A 25,188-nucleotide genomic window follows, 5' to 3' on the forward strand; every position below is an offset into this window, starting at 1 on the left:
TCCATGAACTGCGTCTCCTCTTGCGCGATCATTCGAGACTAATGAACTCTTCCCACGCGACGAGGTCACCTATTGTTGCTCGGACCACTTACAGTACCTTGTCGCTCTCAACAATTCCACATAACGGGCACGTTATCCGCGATATTGTCAGCCAACTCCCTCATACAAACAAAGACCCTCACACGTACTCATATACAAATCACGGCCGCACGCCCACGACTCTCATTCACGAGGCACAAATCTGTCACCTCTCCAGTAAATATATACCATCAATCGTCACCTGTACCGCCCAGACACTGGCGGCACCGTTACGCCTGCAACTCTGCCCATTCGCCAATCCAGAGCTGTACTTCACACAGTCACTTACAGCTTGCATTGATTACTCTCAACGCATCTCCCTTCAAGCGAAATCATGGAGCCTTGGGTGAACTGGGCTGTGTTCATTCCGCTAGTCGCCGGTCTCACTGTCTATTATTACTGGCCTCGAGCTGCTCAAGCTCCAACCAAGGCCCAGCCAGTTCCGGCTATCAACAGTGCTGCCAAACCCGAAAAGAGTACACCTCCTAAGCAGAAGAAGGCAGCCTTATCCAAGACGTCATCTCTGAAGGTTGCACCAAGCAAGGAGAAGTCGACAGGCAATGCAGTTGAGGGGGTTGCAAAAGAAGGGGCTGACCGCAAGGTTGAATCGAATGTTGTCACCAGCGAGGAAACTGCAGATGATTCGTTGCGCGAAGCCAAGGAGTTCGCCAAGAGAATGACCCAGGCAAGACAAGGTGTCGAAGTGAAGAGCAACGAAATTAAGGGTGGTCGCGTGAAGACCGTCAAGCAGAGCAGCGTCATCAGCGCTGACAGCGGAAGATCGGCCCCTGCACACACCGAGTCAGCTGAAGATAATGAGGTTGCCAATTCATCGGCCTCAACCCGTGATGCTGGCAGCGTCGCCGATATGCTTGAGCCTGCTACCCCTGCCCCAATGACTCTGCGCATTACGCCGTCAGAGAAGCCTGTCCGAGCCAATGGTCACGCGAAGCCCCCAAAAGACGGCAAGACCGAGACTCAATCAAAGAAAGCTCGTCAGAATGAAAAGAAGAAGGAAGAGCAGCGCCTGCAACGCGAGGAAGATGAGAAGATCAGGAAGGCATTAGAGGAGAAGCAGCGTCGTACAGCACGTGAGGCTCGCGGTGAGCCTGCAAAGAATGGCATCCCTGTAGTTGCTAAACCGCCAGCCACTAACTCCTGGACCGCAAACACGAACTCCAGCATCTCGGCTGACCGGGCTTCCAACACGAATATTGCTCTGTTGGACACCTTCGAAACAGAGTCAATTGGCCAAAATGGAATCAGTGCCACTGCTACCAAAACCACGGATTCTCATCAGGCCGCCCCTACACCGAGAGGAGCCTCGCAAATCAATGAGCCCGCGAACGTTTCTGAAGAACAAGATGACGACGCGGCTTGGACGACGGCTGGCAGCAAGCGAAAGCAGAAAAAGACTCAGACTACCGCTGACAAGGCCAGTGATGCCCATGTGGTACCGAAGCCGATCAGCACCGTGGTCGCTCCTGCGACTAAACCATTGATCAACGGCAAGCCTATCGGCTTCCAGGCACTGACTGACGAGTATGAACAACGGACCGATGTTGATGCGAGTGACGCGTCGAACTGGGATGCTTGATCTCCAAATGGTCGATTTCTTAGCCCTCTGAAGCTCGAGGCTCTTTAGTTTCAGATTGAGTTTTCACAATCGAATTCCGAAACGCCGTAGAGTGCCCGCTGCTGCGCTGCACGGAGACCCAAACTTGGCCCGGCGCGAGCGTCACAATGTGCGTAAATGCCATATAAATATCGCCTCGAGGAGTCCCAAGATTAGGCTACGCGCGAGTACCATCGTCCTGCGCTGAGGGTTACTTGGGATTGAGAGCAAGTGCTACTAGCACTTGCACAGTTAAGGTCGTGCATCTTTGCAGCGTATGTACATTGCATCTGTGCCTGAGACAAACTTTGGGATTGGGCGTCGTGTATGAATATCTTTACCGGCAAAGCATGGCACTCGGAGGCATTGCAACGGAAAAGCGCTGTGGAGGAAAACGACATTGATACGCGTACCTGACGCCAGTGCAGAGTATCAATAATTGCACCTTGTTGATAAGTGAGAGACCTCTATGTTTTGCCATTCCGCTGCAATCAAATCAATCACATCGTGTATTTCTGAGTAGGCTGGACCATGTCTAGCAGGTGCTATATACTCTCGTCCAGGAACACCCAGATCAGCTGTAGAGTGCTAGGACAGGCCTCCTTCAAGCTTTCCTCTATTCATTATTGATAGTGCCATGAGCTGGATATGCCTCCAACTTCTTGACTGTCCTGCGACATTGTTAGTAGCAATGCTGTTCAGCTCATGACGTGACAGCGCAAATAGAAGCCGAGCTTGAAATTCCAGGGTCACCCACCAATGTCCTGCTTGCAATGTGGAAGAAATGCTGACTGGAGGACAGCTTGCATCTCCGCTGTTTAAGCCCGCCGAATGCACCTATTATTACACGGTCGTAGCTTTTACCCACTTCCGCCTCCGCACCTTGCATGTCCAAATCAAGTGATCACTTACCCCATCAACGCCACGAGTTTCGCGCACTCGCCTTCTGCCGCTGTTTATAAAGCCTGAGGGATCCTCGGCACAGTTCAATTCATATCTACCAACTCCCACACCGTGGATACACATCTGAGCATTTTCGCATTCGTAGTCAGAAAGAGCAGGGCGGATTGTGCATTTTTGAGCAGGACCTCGGAGCTTGGCCACGGCAATAACACCTTGCCAGCTGAATTTCGCACACCACCACCAATACCTTCCACTTTGCGGTGAATCAGAACCACCACATTGAATCGAAATCGGAGGACGTTCATACAACATGGCTCAAATCCGAGGCACTGCCGGCTATCATTTGGGCAACCAAAATGTGAACTTTGGCACACATTCGAGCTCCAATGCCACCAATGACCCTTCACCGTTGGACGCAATCCGACAGCAGACGAGCAAAATCGAAGACTGGCTTGACACTATCTCGGATCCCGTCAAGCCATACCTACCGATCATCGGACGATTCCTAATTGTTGTCACATTCCTCGAGGATGCGCTCCGCATTGTGACACAATGGAGCGATCAGCTGAAGTACTTGAACACCTATAGACACAGTGAGTGATTCGGTAGCCTTTCCTGGACTGTAGGTTAGTTTTGCGGAGCACTAATTGCGGATTCACAGTCCCTTACGGCCTCACGCACCTTTTCCTCATCGTCAATGTTCTTGCCATGGTGTCATCAAGCGTTCTTGTTATTGCACGGAGGCACAGCGAATACGCCGTGGGCGGCTTGATTGGTGTCATCATCACCCAAGCGCTTGGTTATGGTCTCATCTTTGACCTGAACTTCTTTCTTCGCAATCTCAGCGTCATGGGCGGCTTGATCATGGTGCTTTCCGACAGCTGGGTGCGCAAGAAGTTTGCTCCTGCTGGTCTGCCTTCACTCGACGAGAAGGATCGTAAGATGTACTTTCAGCTTGCTGGTCGAGTCTTGTTGATCTTCCTGTTCATCGGCTTCGTCTTCGCAGGCGAATGGAGCTTCTGGCGTGTGCTTGTCATCATTGTTGGCGCTGTCGCATGTGTCATGGTTGTGGTTGGATTCAAAGCGAAGTGGAGCGCTATCGTGCTGGTCATGATTTTGAGCATTTTCAACCTGCTCGTCAACAACTTCTGGACGGTACGTGGAGCGCTACGAAACATCATATTGATTCATGCTAATTTGCTCTGCAGCTGCACCCTCACCACCCGTCCAAGGATTTCGCCAAATACGATTTCTTTCAGATCCTGTCTATCGTTGGTGGTCTGCTCCTTCTGGTGAACATGGGTCCGGGACAGGTCAGCTTTGACGAGAAGAAGAAGGTGTACTAGAGAGGGAATGATACAGCGACACAAAGCGCATCCCCGTATGATGGTTGTTGAAAAGGACTATACAATATTGACCCTATCAATTCATGTTGATCTAGAACTCATGTTGTTCGTGCAAGATGATCGCTCGTAATCTACAGAATTCCGCAGCAATGCCAAATTCCATGTAATCAGTACCTACCTAGGTAGGTATATTTCAGAATTGCAACCACTTCCGTCTCTCCTAATGATTGTTCGGGAGATCTGCACTGCATTGACAACCTTGGAAAGTCTTAACGGCATGCCACGTCACGTGATATCGTGAAGCTCGGTTCAAGCCGAAACGCGTTCGCCTGCCATGTGCAAACGCAAAACTACTTCCATCGACTATCTACGAGACAAGCACTTCTTCAAATATACTGGCGCAGGTCGGTCACCAGGCATGGCGCCCACTACACGTCGATCTCAACAGGCCAACGGTGTAAAAAGCGCCAAGAAGGTGCCTGCGCGCAAGACTCGTACCAACTCCGACAAAGACGCAACTGAATCATGGAATCTATCAGTCTCACGAACTAGATCTGGCGAGAGGTACGAGAATTCTGGGGATCAAGCTCAAAGCGATGAGCACGACGGAAAAGATGGAGAAGTGCAGGCACTAGTCCCGCGACAGAGTGTGGACGACGCGCTTCATCCTCTGCGCGAAATGGCGGAGAAAGTTGGCAGAGAGGTTGAGACATTTGCTGAAGATCTGGACAAATTTTTGGGCTCATTATCAAGTCGCAATAAATTTGAGGCGGTGCTTGACCTTGTGGACAACTTCAAAAACGTGGCGCATGACGCCGCGGCTGCTTTGGAAGAGAATTATCGAAAAGAGTGGTCGCAACAGTTGAGACAGGAATGGCAGCCAGAAATCGATACGTCAGGAGCCGCGAATATGTCCGGCCTATCAATCAACTCAAAGCCTCCTCCACTATCAGCATCAAAAGCGAAGCAAGTACAAGCCTTAAGAAACTGGCAACAAGAGGCAGATATTTGGGAATTGTTCCGTATCGTGCTTGAAACCCATCACAATCCCGACCAAGAATCTGTGAAGAGGCGGAAACAACAGGCTCTGGAAGATCTGGGTCCGCCTCATCGATATATGGATGAGGGCGAGCTTTGGACGCGATTCCTGATCGATAATGATGTAGCAAGAGAGCGCTCCAAAATTAAAATTTGGCTTGAACAGGCTGTAGACCATCAGCACAGCGACTTGCCGGACATCACACAGGAGCTTGAGACGAAAGCCGGCAGAGGGAAGGGCTTGTGGGCTCATGGCTGGCTTCATACACGTGAAAAGGTCAAGCATGAGAAGAGGTTGCGACCCTGGTCTAACCGGTCGGATACAGCCTTGCCACAGATAAAACGCAGTGACAATGGAGATTCACTTGTCACACAGCTAGACCCAGATGCTGCTACGCGCCAAAACCGGAGCCTAGAATCTCAAGATGCTTTCTTCGAACAAGCGATATGGATAGCATGCTGGGAGATGCTGAGGAGAGGCAAAACATGGGAAGAAGTGAGCGAATGGTGCACGGAAAGGAAGGAGGGCTGGCGCGCGCTTGCCATCGGTAAGGCGGCAGACTCGTCATCTGTGATATCAAACGTAATCTGGAGAAAAATGTGCCTATTGGCCTCGCAGGGTGATTGCATCAACAATTATGAAGCGGCCGTGTATGGACTGTTGGGAGGGAATGCCACGGTCGCACAGAAGGTCTGCCGCACCGTGGACGAACAACTTTACGCCCATTACAGCGCTACGCTCACGAAACAATTTGACCAATATGTTGCTTCTCAAATTCCAGCACGGATTTCAAATCAACGACCGCCGATTTCGGAGGATGACTTGAGGAATCCACAGGATGCCATAACGGAGCTGATCATCAAATTGCGATCTCAAAAGCAGACTTCCCGCGAGTCAGGTCAGCCAATGAAGATTGTCCAGAGTTATCTCCTCGCCAATGAGGCGGACAGCCTTGTCCACACGATCGGTTTTGCGTTGTCCGATGCCGATAAGCTCACGGAGAAAAGTGCTGACGAGGATATGATGGTGCATCTTGGCCAGCTGGACAGCATTCCTGAGGCAGAAGCTGCAGTCGATTCACACGTCCTCCGAATCACCACTCACATCGGAATCATTCTCAATATTCTTTCAAGTGGCATGCTGGATGGTGATGAGAGGGATGCGGAGGAAAATGTGCTTGTCGCATATATACAATCGCTGCGAGCAGCTCGGAAACGCGATCTCATCCCCGTCTATGCCTCTAGACTACAAGTACCACGGTATGTGGTTGCCATCTCACGGGTCATGCAGGATATCACCGAAGTACGAGAGCAAGAGCAAACGCTCAAGCTGTTAGAGCACTACGGACTAGACATCATCATGATCCTGAAAGAGCAATTGGCATTTCTTCTCAACAGGCTAGCATCAAGATCAAGCCATGAAAAGCAACTTGTGCTGCTTGAGCCTACATCAATAGACACCCTCTACCCTGGCAAGCGCATCATCTCAGGCGTGCTGCCCACAGAGTTCACAATCGAAGACGAGGCAGTTGTGCAAAGTCTGAAATGGTTCCATATCATGCACGGACGATGGAATGAGACTTTCCAGGCCTTGAGCCACGCTCTCCGTCGATGCTTGCGTAAGTCTTTCAGGATTTTCTCTGCTGATATATTCGCTAACTTTCTGCAGTTACTGGCCGGATAGCCTCGGCGATCATGATTGTAGAAGAATTCCCCTACGAAACCGTATCGATCCGCAAATCCTACCAAGTGGTAGGAAAATCTGTGAACATCATGGACCACGACGGTCCTGCTCCAGAGGACGAACAGCCGATGTGGGATCTTCTGAAACGACAGTCCCGGACATATTACGAACTCGAGCTCCTCGTAAACTCGATCAAGGCACTTGCTGAGTGGCGGGAAAAGGAGCAAGATTACACCAAGAAAGCTCCCAAACTATCGTCAGCACCACCTGAGCTACGGGCTGCAAAGGACGCTGTTGACGACGCCATGACACCTATCCTTGCAGGAATTCTGCGAAATCCTTTGGATGACGATGAGGGAGCTGACCTCGAAGCTATTCGGAAGATCTACATCCCCGAGGTAGTCCTTGCTTACAACACAGTCCTCCACAGCGCTGGTTCTCTCATCTCGCGCGACAATCTCATTCAATCCATGGATCTTTCCACCACAATTGCACAGGAAAACAACAATATTGCAGAGTGCTTTGTTCAAGCGCGGAGGATGAGAGAATTGGTGACGTCCTTTGCAGAGACGAGTAAGGCCATGTTGGTTCTGAAGGAGGCCGGCCGGCCGTGGCGTCCGAAGAAGGATCGCGAAGGCAAAGATCTCGGTCTGTGGGAGATCGGCCCTCAGTCTCACAAAGTTGGTGATCTGAGCAATGGTGAGCAGCGCGTGATCCAGATCGGTTAGCAACGGTTCGGAATGAAGCAGACACGACTCGCTCGCTGGACAATCTTTTCATAGACGGAATGGGAACATTTCTGGTACGCGAGAAATTTATAATCTCAATTTTGCGCCAGCATTTTGATGGGCCCGCCCCTCGTTTCTCGCATGCCGGTGGTCTTGGTGATGTGTTCATGATATATGCACAAAAAGCATTGATCAAATGTCACGTGATATCGCGACGAAAGCCGCGTTTCTAATTTGCCACTTCGCGTCAACCTGGAGGGGCTCAACGCGCGCCCGCCCTACATAATCATCGAGGCAATCATCTCCTCCACTACGGCGACGACATTATCATTGACTGCAATCTCATACGTCGTTCCCAATTCAGAACCCATCTTGAACGTTCCACGAGTCGTATATTCGCAAGTCCGACATTGAACTCATTTCAAGATGAGCGCCGAGGACCTGTCGCAATCTGGTTATGAAGATGGACTGGCTGGTGGTCCTGGTGCGCCGCAGCCACTATCAGTACTTGAGGCAAGCGACCCTGATCATGGCGATTGAAGTGCATCGAGTCTGACAGATCAACAGGGCATGTCTGGTCTCACGAAGCGCGACATTCAATTGTTTACAGACGGCGGATATCACACCGTAGAAAGCATTGCATACACGTTCGTCAATAAGTAACGAAATCTTGCGGCCATGTACTCACTTTTTCAACAGGCCAAGGAAATTATTAGAACAGATCAAAGGCATATCCGAGCAGAAAGCAACCAAGATATTGATGGAAGGTAAGGGCGTTCCGCTGTTAGGCTGTGTTGGATTGGCACTGATTGAATGGCAGCAACTAAGCTTGTGCCCATGGGTTTCACAACTGCGACCGAGATGCATGCACGACGGTCAGACCTCATCTCGATCACGACCGGCTCTAAACAACTCGATACACTGCTGGCTGGTGGCATTGAGACTGGAAGCATTACAGAAGTCTTCGGCGAGTTCAGGACAGGCAAGAGTCAATTGTGCCACACGCTTGCCGTGACATGCCAGCTACCATTCGATATGGGCGGAGGCGAAGGCAAATGCTTGTACATTGACACCGAAGGCACATTCCGACCAGTACGACTTCTCTCCGTTGCCAACAGATATGGTCTTGTTGGCGAGGAAGTGCTGGACAATGTCGCTTATGCACGAGCCTATAACTCCGAGCATCAGCTACAACTATTACAACAAGCGGCACAGATGATGACTGAGACACGATTCTCACTTCTCATTGTCGACAGCGCAACTTCACTGTACCGCACGGACTTTGTGGGTCGTGGTGAGTTGTCGAATCGTCAAACACATCTCGCAAAGTTCATGCGAACGCTCCAAAGACTGGCGGATGAGTTCGGTATTGCCGTTGTCATCACGAATCAAGTCGTCGCTCAGGTCGATGGTGGTCCTTCTGCCATGTTTAACCCTGATCCCAAAAAGCCCATTGGTGGCAACATTATCGCACACGCCTCTACGACAAGATTGTCGCTCAAGAAGGCTCGAGGCGAGAACAGAATCTGTAAAATTTATGATTCTCCCTGTCTGCCGGAATCGGATTGTCAATTCGCCATCACGGAAGAGGGCATCAACGATCCCAAGGATAAGGACATAGAGAAGGATTGAGCGAGGTGCTCTGTCGGATGATCTTTGAACGATCTCATGACAAGATGAGTGATGCTGCTGGCGAGATACTGTATTATGTTGGCCTGGAATAGCTTCGATTCGTGCATTTGGGCTTCTAGGCATCTATACCCGTTCTATACTATCTTTCTTTTGACTCTTGGAATGCTGTCTGTATGCGTCCATATTCAACAAGCATTACATCACTCATTAGCACCAAGGAACGACATCATGCGCACGCTCGTGAAACCATCAACGCTTCATTCATACATTACGGGTATCTTGACTTGCATGAGACACATCACATCGCTAATTCATCGCCAGCGAAATTGTGCACGTGGTCGGCACAGTCAATGTCGCACTTTCCTATAGTACATCCATCATATGATCATCACCGCCACCGATCACCGGAAAGCGCCCCTGCAGCATATCCGATCGCCTGTCCAGCTCGGCCGAGTAGTCCCGGCGGACATCCTCCAACGTGACCAATTTCCGCTTCGCTTCCGCCGCATGCACGCCCGAGACCGGCTCGGCGAGGAGCCAGCCTTCGTCCGGGCCGCAGCATGCCAATGTATTGATCAACAGGACGTAGATCTGGATCAGAGTCTCATCCTCGGGATCGTGCAGGGAATGTCTCGAGCCGTGGCGGAGGCTTTCTAGGTGCTCATAGAGAATCGCCGCGGCGCCCCGGTAGTCTGCGCGGCGAGTGCGGAAGGCGAAGAGGATGCGATGGTAGAGGGGACTTGAGGAGAGTTTGGATCCGAGGTGGCGCTTGGCGAGCGAGACGAGGATGGCGTCGGCCTCGTAGGCGAGGTCGGCTTCAATCGGCAATTGTAAGAATTCGGAAGTCGCGTCTTGTTGGATGCATGTTTGTAGAAGAGTCTGCAGGTTTGCTCGGCGGAGAGCCGGGTTCACGACGGTGACTAATGTGTTGTAGGCTTGGTCGAAGCGGCCGGTCTGAACGAGGGCGTTGAAAAGTCGATTTAGTATGTCGTCTTTCGTCGTTCGTAATTGGAGTAGCCTGATCTCCTCCATGGCATCGTCGATAGCTTCACCGGTCGGGCGGTCGCTCTTACTCTTTCGCATGTCTATCTCAGCGATGGATTGATCGACGTCGGTGTCCGTACCAAACTCGCTTAGAGCAAGTGAGGCAAAGTCGGCTGTGTACGAGAAAGCCTTCAGCTTTTCGAAGAGCGCAGATACATGCTGGTAGTACTTCGAGGCATTCACGCCAAAGTAATTGGCTTCTTCTGGGGACAAAAGCTGTCGTACCGCAGGTGAGCTTGCAAATTTGGCCTCGGGGAGGTCTTCCGCAGCTTTCCTGAACTCGACACTAGCGAGTGCGTAGTCGCCAGTCATGAGGTGCATTCGAGCTTTGAGGTACTCCGAAGTCCAAGAACTTTCTGTCATGAATGAAAGGAATTCGACCGCGAGCTCGTAGTCTTTGTATTTGAGTAGATTGGCCATGATGTGCTCCGTGATACCTTCCCAGTTGCTGAGCACAAGCCCGAAGGTCCATCGTGTGCTCCACGTCGTAAGTCGCTCACTCAAGGGCGATCCTTTGATCGCAGGTCGCGGGTCCCAGTCAGGAAGGAACATGCTCTCATGGAGAGTTACGGGAGCCGAGTCAGTTGCAGTAGCGTTTGGTTTGGTCCTCACGTTGCTGATGAGCCATAGTCGGAGCTCGGTATCCCTCATTCGCCTGATTATAGCATCGTGAATCTCATCGGACCGGAAGTCAGCATGTAGCTCACTTGCCTCGAGTTCGCCTGACATGAAAACGACAAGCAAGAGCAGGTCCAGGAGGGCAATCTGTGCACTATGAAGCACCTCCTGCACTGTCGCGATGCTTGATTTGATACCATACCGGGGAAGCATGCACGCCTGCTCGGGACCGATTGACTCTGGAGCATATTCCAGACATTCTAGGATGCCCAGGAAATCATCGTCGCTCAGGCTTCCGAGCCCGTTGAATGCCTCTGCTGTGGCGTTCAAAGCATCGTAATCCTCATCAGACACCTCTTTGGCGATACCGCACTGGTCACACATAGCTTGAAGGGATTCTGCACCCGTTGTTTCTGGTTCAGAATCGAGTGATCTTGCGATCGCGGCGCTTCTGAGCCTCTTGATGGACGCCGCTGAGACATTGTTGCGAAGTTGACGGGCTGCAGCAATGACACGACTCTGTATCATCTCCTGCTCATTTGCAAAAATCTGTTCGACCGTCTGGCTGTTTGCGATGTCCTCATCGAACGACATATCAGTATTGAGGCATAGCAGCTCAAAGTTACTGCATGTACGAATAGGGGCGACAAAGTCGGTGTAGATGGTCCAGGGGAGTCCCTCGTCGAGGTCGACGGCAAAACCAATCGATTCAATTCTGCGGCTATGAAGGTGGGCCAGAACAGAGAAGAACATCTTCCACTGAGCCTGAAGGTCGAGAGCATATCGATCGTAATCTGGCTGTTCGCTCTCGGCATGCCGGCCAAGAGTGACTTTCGATGCGACACTGGTTGCAATGCGTTCCTGAAGAGGCAGCTCGGCAGTGTGCAGGCCCCGACCTGTGTTGGCAGCGGTACCTCGGCTCTTGCCATACACGTGTAATGAGGTCTCAAGCGAGGCTTCACTGAAACGATTGGGGGAGAACAAGAACGCCAGCCACCGGTCGGTGGGTGTTGTTGCTGTCGCCTCGGAAATGACATCCAGGTCGTTGTACTCTGGCAGCTCCTTTAGTCTCTCGATGGAATGTGATTGTAAGTCCACCGCGCTCCATCCTCCACGCCATTGGTCGCTGATGTCCGCGGGCAAGCCATGGCTGTCCAATAAGTCAAAGTTCAAGAGGAAGGTTCTACAATGTGCGCCACTCCGTGCGCGGATCCACATCTGCGAGCCTAGCCATTGTACACCAGCTTTGACGAAGAAACTCTCGAGATGCCAAATGTTCGTGTTCATAAGGTCTTCGATCGGCGGTATCAATTTCGTCAGCGGTTGCACATCCTGGCATCTGAGCGCCTCGCCTTCGATGGACGAGAATGTTGTTGAAATTGCAAAGAACTTGATTTGGTAGTCCTTAGGCGAGACTACAGCCAGGAAGTAATTACTGTTATTCTCAGTTTCTTTATTCTGTCGGGCTTTTGCGGACACGGGCGGCGTCACTATGTGAAGCAAAGTCCCTTGCTCTGCACTCATGACGTGCCGCGCTGGCTTCTTTCGTTCGTCTGACACTGAACCATCGTCGAGCAGGTCGACCTGCGTAGCGATCTTGCCTGTCTTGGTGCTCCATGCTTTGATATAGAAATCCAAACTCAAGGTCCATATGTAGGCGCCGTCCGGACTCTTGGCAATCGCGACAGCAGAACTTGAATCCAGATCCAGGGAACCAAAGCGAACTGTTTGTGGGCGATTGAAGGGTATCAAGCCTTTCAGCGTGCCGGACCAGCCACCTTCGCTGAAGAAAGTCTCCCGCCAATGCGATCCTCCCTCATTCGGCTGCCTATCAAGTCTAACCAAGCCGCCATCGTGAAGCGACACGAACAATTCCAGACTACTAGCCGCTACGAGGCGATATGGTTGTCGAAAGCTGAAAGATGACGATGTGAACTTTTTGAACGTGCTGGAAGCGTCAAAATCTGCGGTTGACGAGCTTCGCGTCAACAGGTCTCGTTTGAGAGTGAAGGTGTAGAGTTGATTTGCAGCAGTGATGACGAATATGTTCAACGCTTCCTTCTCTTCTGCATCTGCGAATGCGACTCCATTTTTGATGATCGGCGAGGATAATATGATGTTGATTGTGAGTTCGGGAGCAGATTGTTCCGCTGAGATGTTGGTCGGTCGCACGAGATCTACGCATTGCACTTCGAGCACCTTGCGTTCGTTCAGAACCCGCCATAGAAAACTGCGCGGAGACTTGTTGCGTGACCGGAAATACACAGATCCCTCGATCGCGAGGTGTTTCCGTGTGAACCCTTCTTCGTCGTGGCTGACTTCATCGAATGCTCGCTTGCGACCAGCTGCTGCACCGAAAACTGTCCCCGTAGCGTGTCCAGATGTGTTGATGTTCACGACATTGGAGGTCGATGTATCCAGGCGCGTTTCCTGGTATAACACTGCGGTGGACGGCATTTTGAGCCGCTGTCGTGCCTACGAGCAATGCGCGTCGCGAATGAGATCACGGGTGGTGATTGATAAGTGAAGCTTCCATCCTCGAAACATTTCAAGTTCACAGAGCTCGGGCTCGATTGCGACACGTCAGACGCGCGATCATGTGAGCGAAATTGATCGCTGCCCCAACCCCAACCCTTGTACGACCCTAGTTGCTCTCAATACGCAAGGTGATAACGCATCGCAGTTACCACACTTGCAATACAATGTCACGAACTCTTTCGTTCGATGGGAGCGGTGGAAGTACGTTGGTCGCGATAGGGGCAATCAAGTTGCGTTCGATTTAATACCATCCGATCTTAGTTTTAGACTTCATCGCTTAAGACTTCCGCCCCCATCAAGTCGCACATAGCCATTCGCGGCAATTAAAGAGCATCGCAACACACTCCCCTCACACCAAATCCATGATTTTGAGGCGCTTCTGTTCGAACATATGTGTCATATGATTATTCTAGACCGTACGCACATAACGCCGTGAGTTCCGAGAGATCATCGAACGACAAACAATAGCTCAGCGTCCCTTGAGCGCCGAATCGATCGACTCCCTAGCCATTCCCAGACGTAGACCAAGCATGACGTCCATATCCTGATCGCCGGATTTCTCCACCTTACGAAGATCCTCGTCTGCAGCCAGCAACTTCTCACGCGGCCCATCCTGACCACCGGCCTCCTCCCAGTATGAGACGGCACGTTCGTAATACGCGGTGGGCCCGACCCAGTCGTCGCTGTTGTCGCATGCCTTCAACTCGGATTGTTTGTAGCGCATGACGTCCTTCTCCAGGATCTCCCTCGCCTCGAGGGTCTTGCCCTGAGTTCGGATAACTGTAGCCTTGAGGAATCCGAGCAGTGCGCGCTCGTCTACAGGCTCGTATCCTGCGTGTGGGTTCTTCTTGTGGTCCTCGGACCACAACAAACGTTCAAGTGAAGTCTGCAGGTCCTCCGATCGCATCTTCTTGTATCCGCCCCACAGGTAGATGGTCTCCTCGACGGGACTCACACCAACCGCGTCTAGGAGAGAACAGTTCTTGTTCTTGGAGCGCTGGCGCCACTTGGTCATCTTTCGCTCCATGTAGATGTCGATTGGAAGCTTGCGCCCCAAAATCTTCTTCGTACCGAGGTTGGTTTGTGCGAGGGAAAAGATTCGCTCAGCCTCGACCTCGTAGGCCTTTGCTGCATCGCTACCCTTTTCACAGCCACGATACAGTTCAACGTAGCAGCAGCCGGCGATGTAATAGTACATTCCATGAGCCCAGGTGTTCATCTCAACCGTCTTCAAGAACGAGTCGGCACACTCCTGGTATTGATGCTGGTAAAGATGGAAGAAGCAGGTTTCGAACGTCTTGAAGGCCTCGACCTGCTTCAAGGGCGAGGTTGGGCCCGCTTTCATGAACTTCAACGCGCCCGGAAGATCTTTTTCAATGGAAAGGAGGCGCGAGAACTCCAAAGTATACAGGCCCGATCCTTCGCAGTAAGGCTCCATGTCGACCAACAGTTTCCGGATCCTCGGGAGAGGCAGATCGCTGGCACGGAGGATGTCACTCGGAGCGACCATTGCATCGTGATAGACGGCAACCACAAATGCCGCGATTGCACCGTTGATGTTCTCCTTGAATAATGTGGCTTCCCATAAGAGATTCAGGCCGGTCGGTTTATCTCCGTTAAATGAGAGGAAGGAGAGGAACTTGGCGATGGGAGGGGGCAGCAGAGCCAAGACCAGCTGGAAGATTCCGAAGCACATTGCGATCCCGGAATGCGTGAAGATGTCGATAGGGTCCGTAGCCGCCTGCCTGAAGTCGAAGTCACCATCGGCATTTTGGCCGTTGAGCTTCAGGTTCGACAAGTCCTGTGGAAGAGTGTCCGCATCGGCGAGCGTGTCTTGGGCGTCCTCAAAGTTGTCGTCATCGTCATCATCGTCCTGTCTGGAAGCACTGTGGGTACTTTTGGCGACATTCCTTGTTGATGTGCGTGTCCTGCCGGTGTTCCCGGAGCGAATCGAAGACGCAGCGGTGCTTCCTTTGGGATGCTTGACACGGTTCGGGAAATGTTCATCCAGATATTTCTTCTCTGCTGCGGAGAGGATAAGCAATGTCTTGTAAGCTGCTCGGAGCTTGTAAAATCCCTGCAATGCAATTGTCAGACTCTCATTTCACTCAGACAGACTGGGGCTAGCCTACAGCAAGGGTTGTGGTTAGTGATTCTGTGAGGACTCCACAAACGGCGGCCATTGCTTGAGACTCCGCCTCTGCAAGCATGTACTCTGCGCCTGGAGGATAAATTTTGCTCTGGAAGGCGGTCTCGGGATTGCGTGCGGCCATGCGGTGGTGCTCGTAAGCACAGTCTTCGGATTCTTGCAGACGCTTGATAGCTACGATAGCAATCTCCTTTTCGAAGCCCAGGGTAGCTCGTACGAAGAGTGTACACGCTCTTGCCAACTGTGCGCAGGCTTAGTTATATATTCCAGGACACAACTTTCGAGTGACAGCATCCGAGTTGAGCTTTACCTTGTGGAAGGGAGAAGTGCCTTCTGCGAGCAATTCTTCAGCACGTTCGGTCTCGTCGTGCATGATGAGCGCCGCATGCCTCATTGCCTCCTCAACTGTGACTCGTCAATGATCAGATCCCGAATGTCAATAGATCCCACTCACGAGCCGCATGCTCATTCTCTGCGGTCAGCAGATTGCTGTCATTGGCTTTTCCACCAAACCAACCCATCTTGTGGTGATCTTGTGAGCAACGACGAGTGAGCTATGGTGAAATAAATAGACCTGTAAGAATCGTAGCGTGTATTTCTATCCAACAATGAGGAGAAATGAAAATGCAAAAACAGCAAATCACGGAGGAAGTACGCAAGAACTTCTAGTCGAGCAATTGTCTTTTCAAAATACAGACACAGATGTAGCGGTGCGGACAAGCGCTCCTACGTCGATGGACACTAGCAGCATTATTACTGGAGCAGTCTGGTGATCCATTCCGTTAAATTTCACATGTCGGCACTCGGCTTGCGCAACACGGTGGGACTCGATATTTATACTTTGTCTCACCCGTTTGTGACATATCCAGATCGCCCACTGTCAACTGGCAGGTTGACCAAGGAGCTGCTATCAATCAGTAATAAAGGCTGGTCTCGTCTCTCCCAACAAGCATTGGGGAACAGATTGCGGTCGAAATTTGAGCTTTGTACGTGTCGCACAGCTAACTCGATTAGGCCGTTCCTTTTGCTGTTGCCTGCAGGACCTCGGAGCTTGCAGTAGGAAGGTTGCCAGTTCAGAGCTCATGACACCGGCCGTGGACAGAGAATCTTGATATCAGTCGAGCTTGCTTGTGAGCATTCACGGGATAGAGACATTTATAAGTGAGTGTTGAATTTTGAAAGATCTTCATCTCGCTCAAGAATGTAATATACATATACATAGGAAACTGGCGTGAGGCAACTCGCAAAAAGCAGTGCAGTTGAGGTGACTCTCAAAAGCTGGGTATATATCTACAACTGGTTCACAATCCAAGGAAAAGAAAATTATGAGACACAAGATTAGCTGATACGTTCCGGTTGCCCGATCGGTATCATGATAACAAAGGAGAATAGAAATAAAAGCATACAGGTCCCGGCCGGCGCTGCGTAATCATACGAAATGGTCATCCAGATCAACTGTTGGATTCGCGCCGTTCGTTCATCCTCTCTCAGAGAGACGAATCGATCAAAGGAATCTTCGGAAACGGAGAAAGCTGGGCGTGATGCTAGAACGCAGCAGTAGAACACAAATCAAGATCATTTGGCCACGACATTTGTGAGTTCGTGACGCAAGAGCGATCAAACTCCGTTGAGAGCATTGGTAGCGTCGTCGATCCTCCGGCGGAGTACCCGTGAATCATACTGCGCTTCGTCTTCTTCTTGTAGACGGAGTGCGACTTGTCTCAAGCTTTCCATACAGCTGTATAGTGCTGCTTTGGACCTGAGCCCAAGCGCTTTGCCATGAGGGTTGAGCAACGCGTTGACCGCCACAATGGCCGGATCATGCGCCGAGAAGGACTGCGGAGATAATGGCGGAGTGTTTGTTGCTTCGTATTTATGCTGAGCTGAATGTGTCGCAGAGCTGTGTGGTCGACGGGGCTCGACATTGCTCAACGAACGTTGCGAGAGACCACCGACTCCAGAGTCGGCACGGTCCGAGCTACTGTTGCGGCGGCCAGGCATGCGTGTATTCACAGCGGTGCTCGGCCGACTGTTTTCCGGTCTTGATGGTGAAGGCGCATATTGCTGCAGAGGTAGCGCGAATGACTGATTCATGGTGCCACGGCGTGCCGGGGGGTGATGGGGTTGATACATATGCTCTTCATCGTCAGTGCCTTCATCTGCCGTGGCAAATGTATCACTAGAGCGAATGCTCTCTGCAGAAAATGTGCGGTGGTGTAGGATATTGCGTTCGATTTCACGCAATCGTTCAGGGGTTTGTGGTGAGCTTGGTAGATCGTCATCATGTTCGTTGTGTCCAGCACGTGGTCCACGCTCTGTCGCCGCAGATGATACAGACGTATCACTCTCGGAATCCGAGCCTCGCCGACCCGGATAATATCTGGCGGACGCGCTCTGGAGCAAGAAATTTTGATAGTCGAACTTATCCTCCCGGTCCTCGTGTGCCATGACCTTATGATCGTTTGGCGCGTCTTCATAGACGCTGTGATTGTCGTTGTCTTCGACCGCTGCGGATGCCTCGCTAATTTCGTCGCCAGATGAGCTCTCCGAAGATTGTTCGGCCTCCTCTGTAGAGCTGTTCGAACTGTCGGTCAAGGACTGATCCAGCACATCATCGTCTTGTAAGAGATGGACGTCTGTCTGGTGAATCATGTCAGTGTCCACCTTGCTCTGTGCAGCTAGCTCGTGTCCTTCTGCGGAACCGCCCTCGCTGGATGTGTGCCGCAAATCTCCCGATGATTCTTCTTTGCTAGTGGATATTTGCAAGTCCGTACGGTCAACCATATATTTCTGCTGGTCGTGATGGCTTTCGATGTCGCGAGGCGCAGAGGCTGTGACATTCTCCCACGACCGTGATTCAAATTGGGGGGTAGTGGGATTACTGGCGTTCGCGTCCTTGTCTGCATACCATTTATTGCCAAGACCGGCTTGGGATGGCTCGGATGTGGCTGCCGGCGTCGCATTGTACCAGAGGTCTGGAGCTGCGCTCGAAGCATTATTGAGGGGAGAGCTTCGTGAATCAATTCTGCTTTGACGTCGTAAGCTTTCCTCTCGCGCTTTCTCTCTCAAGGAAGTGATTTTTCCTTTCAAAGTCGACATCTGTTCGCGGATGGAGGATGCTCTAGATGACGGTCGACTCGGCATATAACGTATTGATCCTTGAGGAGTTTCTGATCTGGGTTGATAATCCGCGACCCGATTTTCGCCATCCTCTTGTAGAGGTTCAAGATAGCCAAAGTCTGTGGGACTTCTGTGACCCTGCTCGCGAGAACTACTACGACGAGGAAAGCCATTCTCTCCGAGCGAGGAATAGCTTTTGATTGATCGAAGAGCATTGCTGGACGGAGGTTCAGGCGTCCTTGACATCTTTCTCTTCTCGCGGTATGTTGCATCGAGTGGGTGCTCGAAAGACGTGTGAGGTCGGTCGGGTATTTCGTTGGCGCTCAATCCACGCGAGTGATTGATGAAGTCGCGACTTATCGTTGGTGAACTGGCCTGTGAATGAAGTCTACGGCCCATCGCCGGACTTTCTCTGCCGTGATCATAGCTGTTCGGTTCGTACGTGTTCCGGCTGTAGGACAGAGTGTGATGATGTGAAGAGCCCATGGATGCTGCGCGTTGCAAGTTTGCAGCTGTCAGAGGGAGCAAATCGCGCGCACCACGTAAATTGCCCTCCATCCTATGCAGCCGCTTCTTCGCATCGGAGAGAATCTCCTCAGCCCGCTTGCTGAGTATGGCACTGTTCTGTTCCTCTTCCTGCTGTTTCCGCCGTTGTGCATCCACATCATTCTTCAGCTCGAAGCTGGTCTGCGTGCGAGGCGCTGCCTCTGTGGCTTCACTGTCGTAATTCGTTTCATCGTCACTGGCACCGCCGGTCTTTTCGTACTTTGCGAGGAAGGCACTGAGACCAGCCATGTCTCCGCTAGAACTACCGCTCGGGCTACGATCGCTCGGCTGTGGTAATTGTAGGAAATCATGAGCGCCTGCAGTGTGCGGCACGTCTCGTAGGAGCGGCGAAGAAGCCACGAAACCGCCATCCTGTTCCATATGTGCTGATGTAGGTGAGACACGCGCGTTGTTGTAGGCGCCTGGTGCGGGACGGTTGCGCAGCAGCATCATCTTGTGGCCATTTGTACCATTTCCGTCGTATCTGTTGTGTTCGTTCCCGTCCGCATCGCGCAGATAGCTAAGGCTCGGTGGACGAGCTCCCCAGCGACTGGGACTGGCAATGACTGGCGTGCTATCAGGCAGGACCATGTCGACATTCGAGAGTGTTGGCGAAGGCGGTGCTGGTGGTAATGGTTTTTCGGCCTGCTGCGGCCATTGCGTCGATTCCATTCGCAATCGTAAGGCCGGCATGGCGGCAATGCTGGAGTATGATGGTGTATGAAGAGAAGAGAGAGGCGGTGGTGGAGGAGGAGGACGAAGAGGAGGATGAGAAAATGGCGATCGTGGTAGATGGGAGACGACACAGTTGAACAGAACACGACGGATGAAGAGTCCGACGATCTGGCGAGGGGTTGAAGGCAGTCAGAGCCGTTTTGCCATCTCACAATCGCCAGTGAAGATAACAGTCAACCATGGTGTCGCGATGTGCGTTGGAATAGATCTGCGCGTTGTCTCACAACAGTCGCGGCCCTTGTGTGGACTGAGACGATTGACTCCTGCAGCAGATGCAAGACACAGGGCATAAACAGTGCAGTGCAATCAACACTGGGATTCCCCACTTCGGCAGACAGGCAATGTCAATCATGCACGCCCAGGGGTGCGCAAGGTGCTGTAAAGTAGTAGTGTGTGTATGGTAGAATAGATGGGAGCGCGATGCAGGATACAGCGGCACCAGCAGCTACTGCGAATAACCCCTACAATCTGTCCACCGACTGGACGCCATGGAGGAAACTACTGTATTCCAGGGCTGGCTGTGGTGTGGGAAGTGCAGTCGGCCCGCTGGCTAGAGCACGAAATCGACACGGCGCGCGCGCTCCAGAACGGCAGTGCAGAAAAACGAAAATGCGCTCCGAACTTCCCAGGCTCGTTCCTTGTCCTTTGTCGGGGGTTTTCCGAGCCATGTCAGGAACAAGTTTAGCGGAAATGTGTCCAAGCGGTCGCGCCGCATTTGTCGTCACAGTCGCCGTCCCTCGAGCCGTGTCCACAACTCCAGCTTGGATTAATGTAGTCCACGGGTAATTGTCATACGGTCATGTTCGTCCCGAGGTACAGTGCCTACTTTACATATGACATATGTCACGTTTGATGGACACACGTTAGAGTACCAGAAGCCGGTGTCCAGACGCAGATCTGTCAGGATTTGGCACAGGAACCGTGGAATCTTGAAATGAGATTTCCCATATCCGGGCTCTCAATCAACGCTGCCGGCGTCTTCGGCGACACTCTTCTTTGCAGCTTTCTTGGTTTATTAACCTGGGGATATGCCATAATATCAAGTTTGCACGGTGCCCGGTCAGACGATCAAGCTCGGAAAGATGTCACGTATTCGATCGGCACCTGGGTAGTGTCGAATGTCTGATGAGTAGCATGTCGACGGCCAGCTCCGGCCTACCTCTTATGTGTACGTAAATGGCAATGACAACACGCCCGCCCAGGCAGTGATCGTCACACGAGCACGACATGCATTGCGCAAATCGGTACCTGAATACTGAATTACGCACTGGCAAGGCGAGCTAAAACTCCGAGACGCGTCTTCAGACAGACAGATAACGACATGATTGGTCAAGAAGGCACCATTTTCCCGGCGAATTTTTGTCATTTGTTGATGAAACACCTAAATGCTTTTTCCCTCTCGCACTACTGCCAATCGACAATTTGAACCTCAAGCACGGTCTCAATGCGACAGAATTCTTCCAATCCTAGTGGTGTCATCGTATGTGCCGAGTTCGATCAGTCTACAGGTACGGCCCTCGGTTCAGGTTGTAAGGTCGTTCTCGTGATGCTGTGTCCGCTCCGTATCTTCATTCCCGAATCCGCCAGCTTTCATCGGCCGTCCCGTGTCAAGCTCAGGTAAATGAAATTGCCATCAAATAAAATAAGCTGCAGGGCAGCCGGCCCTCGTACACACCTGGGCATGCACCGATCTTCATCGTCGCGGCGAGCGTCCCTTGCTGTGAGGCATCTCGCTCGTAAATGCGAGATCATTTCACGCGCACACACACAGGTACAATATCATGTGGTCAAACGGGCATCACACGTCACACGGTTGAGCAATATCGCCGGCTAGATGAGATCAAGCATCACCTGCATGTTTACGCTGCGTGTTCGATCGAGCGTTCACGTGAATGAGAACCCTACATAGTTCCTAGGCATTCTATTCCTGCTTCACCTGTCGGATGTAAGGATCATACACTTCTCGCCTGGTGATGTTTTCTCACCTCTCATGAGCGTGCTTTGCATATGAGTTGAGAAGGTGGGAATGCGGATGGGTCGAGGCCTCATTCGTGCAGTATCTGATAACAGTACTGTCTGAGAGCTGTGAAGGAGATTCACCTGTGACATCAGGCTGCCAAGGACCGCGCGCTGCGCATTGAATTGATTGTCATGGCGTGCGAATGTCCATCGAGACGATGCTCAGATCTTCCCGGCATGAGATCTTGAGTTCCAAGATGGCCCTAAGATATTGGATAGGGAGGATCTACTACTGCATGTTCTCATTTCACCACCTGCATGTACACACTCCGCTCCATCGGGAATCGCTTGTACACCGTCAGCGTCGATCCGGAAGTTGACGCGCATGGGATCGAACGGCAGCGCACGCCGGACGAGATGCGTGCTCATTCTTTTCGTCCACTCGGCATCGAGAACGGCCGTGCCGGCATGCGCGATCGTGAATGCAGCGACGCGTGCATTTTGACGGGGCGTTCGGCTTCTACCATCCACAGTACCGTGATATTGTGACATCGGCACAATCAGCCAGAATCGACACTGCACCTTGTGCGTTGTTGTTGCATCGCTGTGAATTGACGTGCAATGCAAATTCTGTCGAGAAGCATTCGCTTCTGTCGGCAATGCAAGCGTGGTTTCGACAGGCAGGTTGCCATCTTCTGCTGATGGCGAGCGGAATCTTTCAACAGCGATTCGGTGATCTATGATGCCGATCTACAGTCTTCTACAGCACTTGGGAATCGAGCCGCGATCACGACGCCATGCCAGCCTTGTGCACCTGGACGAGCGTGGTTCGGGGCTTGTGAGGCTGGGTTGGAGTACCTTCTCTTTGTCAATTGAGACCACAGCTCGCCCTTGCCATGGCAAGACACAGGTCACTTCCCATTTTGTCACTACGATAGTACTATAATATGAGCTTCTAGGTCTGCCGGAGTCTATTGCTTGCTTCCATCTAGATCCTATCTTTAGCTGGATGATCTTCGGTCCTACATCGTCATCCGATCGACCGAGTCATTGCCCTTAGTGGTTGTCGCTACCAATTGAGACATGAGGAGCTTCCCATAGCAGTCGCTGGAACCAACCCTTGTCAAGCGCAGCTGCATGTACTGAGTGAGCTCTTCATGGCATGCATGCATCATGGCGAAGACGTCAGTCCGGCGCAACCAAGGATGTCAATGCCGCTTACAAAACCCATCCATGCGTTCCTATATCCGGCACAATCTTTACTTCTGAATTGTCCGGTCCTGTGTTCTGCGTGCAGCTTTTTGTTGCAATAAAACTCCACTCCCAAAGCACATGTCGCAAACACCTCCCGCTACGGTGTCAGCTCTGAGTGAGCCAAAGGAACAAGATGGCTCGCCAGAGAAGATGGCCGTCACATATCAGTCAGATGAACTGATGGCATTCAACTTGCAACCACCACCTCCAGCACAGGTGCTGGAAAACACCGAAACGCTCGGCACTCGCTTCTTCTCGGTAGATCACCTCAACATGATCCTCCGAGACTCTGCAATGACTTCTCGCTTTTCAAGTTTCGTGGGTCGATATCAACCTCACCATATCGACGCATTAGCCCAGTACACCGAAATGCGCAAGGTCATTGCTGCAGTCCAGTACGCCAACGCCGTGGCAGAGCGATTATCTCCTACCACTGACGAAGCCTCCAATGTTGCAGTGCTCGAACATCGGTTTGATGAGCGCCAGAAGCAGATCGTGAAGGGACTAGTCCGAGAAGCTCTCCCAGGGTTCTTGACGCAATGCCTCGTATCGCTTGTGACGGAGAGCCTAGTCAAACAGATTACTGGATATATTGCGCCGGTCATGCAAGCCATGGTCCCTTCTCTGGCAGAGGTATATTGTCTGACTGATCCTTCGCTTCCGGACAATCCGATTGTATATGCATCGGACGGTACGTTGGGCCTGAATGACGTGGACTTCGTATCCCATTGATTGACGATTGGATAGAGTTCTTCAACGTTACACAGTACGGGCGCGACTATGTCATAGGGCGCAATTGTCGCTTTCTCTCTGGACCACGAACATCCAAGCGCGCGGTCGAGCGCATGCGGCAAGCCTTGAAACAAGGCCAAGAAGTTTGCGAAACTCTCGTGAACTATCGAAGAGATGGATCGCCATTCATGAATCTGCTGATGATCGCACCGCTATACGATAACAAAGGATTGATCAGATATTTCATAGGCTGTCAGATCGACGTCTCTCCTTTGATAGAGGGTGGTCGCGGATTACAGTCTTTCTCGCAGCTCTTAGCACAAGATCGAGCTCAGACTAGATTTGGAAAGCGATTTCGAAACCCAAAGCAGACCTTGGGCGAGTTGACCGATTTGTTCTCAGAGGAAGATGCCGACGTGATCAAAGGTCATATGTCGAAATCCTCAATCTCCCAGACAGTCTCACCGATGGACTCGGAGCGCCTCAGGAGGCCGAACAGCCGCGCTAGAATACTGGTAGGCGTTGGTAAAGAGCCTGTCAATGATCATTCACTGTGGCCGATGTCAGACTTGGGACCATCTGGGCGTTTGCCAGGCGTATACCAAAACGTGGGTGAAGAATCCGCAAAGTTTACGAATACATACAGAATGCTGACAAGCTGCCATAGTATCTCCTAGTTCGGCCCTATCCGTCCTTGCGCATAACCTTCACCTCACCTGCTCTGCGAATCCCAGGCCTCTTGCAAACGAAATTTCTCGACCGCATCGTTGGGCCGGACTCGGTTGCAGAGACCGTCCTCGATGCCCTCATGCATGGTGTGGCCATCACGGCCAAGGTCGACTGGCTAGCCGGCAGCAGTGTGAACTCTCCTGCCAAGCCCCGCTATATCCACTGCACGCCATTGATCGGAAGTGACGAACAGGTCGGCGTCTGGATGGTAGTCATGGTTGAGAACGAACAAATCACAGGCCAATTGAACAAGAGCCACATGCGCACCCAGACTATCCTCTCGAACGCTTCGTCCACCCGCGATGCCTTGACCTCGCTGAAAGTGGATCTGGGATTATCTAGGCCAAACTACAGCAGCAGACTGTATGCGGATTATCTCCGCGAGGAGGCAAGACCGGAGGCTGAGCAGTCATCGCGCTCGAATTCACCCCAAGGTCAACGACGCGAAGGGTCCGTTGGTGGAGATCCCTTTTTCAATTTCTGATTGTGCTTCGTCCGTGTTCATTTCTTTGCAATGTTTGGGGAATTTGTAATTTAGACATTATTAGGAATCGGAGGTAATCAAGGGTAGAAGGGATCATCTCTCCCTCCAGCTGTCTTGTGTAATAACCTTGAGGATTTGGTTCGTTTTACTGCTCCAACAATACTTGAGATGTTGACTACGTCCAATATGAGCCGCCTCGAGTAGTCGGGTACGTGCTAGAATCCCGAGGCGCGTTCCTTGGCATGCGTCTTCATGT

At 51.7% G+C, this 25,188-nt stretch overlaps 8 protein-coding genes across 8 annotated transcripts; 4 read left to right on the forward strand and 4 right to left on the reverse strand.

Moving 5' to 3' along the window:
• Positions 1-412: 412 nt before the first annotated feature.
• K489DRAFT_407164 (uncharacterized protein) lies at positions 413-1,675 on the forward strand (the record flags this gene model as incomplete). Its single annotated transcript, XM_033607337.1, has 1 exon — positions 413-1,675. One exon carries the CDS (start codon positions 413-415, stop codon positions 1,673-1,675), a length of 1,263 nt encoding a protein of 420 aa, XP_033463460.1.
• Positions 1,676-2,594: 919 nt separating this feature from the next.
• On the forward strand, positions 2,595-3,947 carry K489DRAFT_376836 (SURF4-domain-containing protein). The gene is made up of 3 exons (XM_033604007.1): positions 2,595-3,189; positions 3,258-3,751; positions 3,805-3,947. The coding sequence occupies exons 1-3, from the start codon at positions 2,907-2,909 to the stop codon at positions 3,940-3,942; spliced, it is 915 nt and encodes a 304-aa protein (XP_033463461.1). The 5' UTR covers positions 2,595-2,906; the 3' UTR covers positions 3,943-3,947.
• A 656-nt stretch (positions 3,948-4,603) lies between these two features.
• K489DRAFT_288960 (uncharacterized protein) lies at positions 4,604-6,310 on the forward strand (the record flags this gene model as incomplete). The annotated part of the gene is made up of 1 exon (XM_033600141.1): positions 4,604-6,310. A coding segment is annotated over one exon (1,707 nt), but the record flags the coding sequence as incomplete, so codon positions are not given.
• Positions 6,311-9,126: 2,816 nt separating this feature from the next.
• On the reverse strand, positions 9,127-13,196 carry K489DRAFT_376838 (uncharacterized protein). The gene has a single exon (XM_033604008.1). It carries the CDS (start codon positions 13,141-13,143, stop codon positions 9,388-9,390), a length of 3,756 nt encoding a protein of 1,251 aa, XP_033463463.1. The 5' UTR covers positions 13,144-13,196; the 3' UTR covers positions 9,127-9,387.
• Positions 13,197-13,442: 246 nt separating this feature from the next.
• On the reverse strand, positions 13,443-16,263 carry K489DRAFT_332364 (uncharacterized protein). Its single transcript, XM_033602160.1, has 4 exons — positions 15,828-16,263; positions 15,684-15,778; positions 15,357-15,614; positions 13,443-15,301 (listed from the first exon to the last, which is right to left on the reverse strand). The coding sequence occupies exons 1-4, from the start codon at positions 15,892-15,894 to the stop codon at positions 13,694-13,696; spliced, it is 2,028 nt and encodes a 675-aa protein (XP_033463464.1). The 5' UTR covers positions 15,895-16,263; the 3' UTR covers positions 13,443-13,693.
• Positions 16,264-16,990: 727 nt separating this feature from the next.
• Positions 16,991-19,732, reverse strand: K489DRAFT_407170 (uncharacterized protein; the record flags this gene model as incomplete). The annotated part of the gene is made up of 1 exon (XM_033607338.1): positions 16,991-19,732. One exon carries the CDS (start codon positions 19,730-19,732, stop codon positions 16,991-16,993), a length of 2,742 nt encoding a protein of 913 aa, XP_033463465.1.
• Positions 19,733-21,955: 2,223 nt separating this feature from the next.
• Positions 21,956-22,908, reverse strand: K489DRAFT_367642 (uncharacterized protein; the record flags this gene model as incomplete). Its single annotated transcript, XM_033602876.1, has 2 exons — positions 21,956-22,483; positions 22,852-22,908. The coding sequence occupies 2 exons, from the start codon at positions 22,906-22,908 to the stop codon at positions 21,956-21,958; spliced, it is 585 nt and encodes a 194-aa protein (XP_033463466.1).
• Positions 22,909-23,137: 229 nt separating this feature from the next.
• On the forward strand, positions 23,138-24,932 carry K489DRAFT_312606 (uncharacterized protein; the record flags this gene model as incomplete). The annotated part of the gene is made up of 3 exons (XM_033600878.1): positions 23,138-23,678; positions 23,735-24,327; positions 24,387-24,932. The coding sequence occupies 3 exons, from the start codon at positions 23,138-23,140 to the stop codon at positions 24,930-24,932; spliced, it is 1,680 nt and encodes a 559-aa protein (XP_033463467.1).
• Between the last annotated feature and the right edge of the window lie 256 nt (positions 24,933-25,188).

This window comes from Dissoconium aciculare (assembly GCF_010015565.1).
Source record: "Dissoconium aciculare CBS 342.82 unplaced genomic scaffold K489scaffold_2, whole genome shotgun sequence".
Taxonomy (NCBI): domain Eukaryota; kingdom Fungi; phylum Ascomycota; class Dothideomycetes; order Mycosphaerellales; family Dissoconiaceae; genus Dissoconium; species Dissoconium aciculare.

What these genes read in the sequence shown, in the direction of transcription:
- K489DRAFT_376836 (XM_033604007.1), top strand. Translation starts at nt 2,907, where the DNA reads ATGGCTCAAATCCGAGGCACTGCCGGCTATCATTTGGGCAACCAAAAT. An exon ending in CTTGAACACCTATAGACACA is followed by an intron (nt 3,190 to 3,257) that starts GTGAGTGATTCG and finishes GCGGATTCACAG; the next exon opens with TCCCTTACGGCCTCACGCAC. An exon ending in TCGTCAACAACTTCTGGACG is followed by an intron (nt 3,752 to 3,804) that starts GTACGTGGAGCG and finishes TTTGCTCTGCAG; the next exon opens with CTGCACCCTCACCACCCGTC.
- K489DRAFT_376838 (XM_033604008.1), bottom strand. Translation starts at nt 13,143, where the DNA reads ATGCCGTCCACCGCAGTGTTATACCAGGAAACGCGCCTGGATACATCG.
- K489DRAFT_332364 (XM_033602160.1), bottom strand. Translation starts at nt 15,894, where the DNA reads ATGGGTTGGTTTGGTGGAAAAGCCAATGACAGCAATCTGCTGACCGCA. An exon ending in AGAGAATGAGCATGCGGCTC is followed by an intron (nt 15,779 to 15,827) that starts GTGAGTGGGATC and finishes GACGAGTCACAG; the next exon opens with TTGAGGAGGCAATGAGGCAT. An exon ending in GCACTTCTCCCTTCCACAAG is followed by an intron (nt 15,615 to 15,683) that starts GTAAAGCTCAAC and finishes GCCTGCGCACAG; the next exon opens with TTGGCAAGAGCGTGTACACT.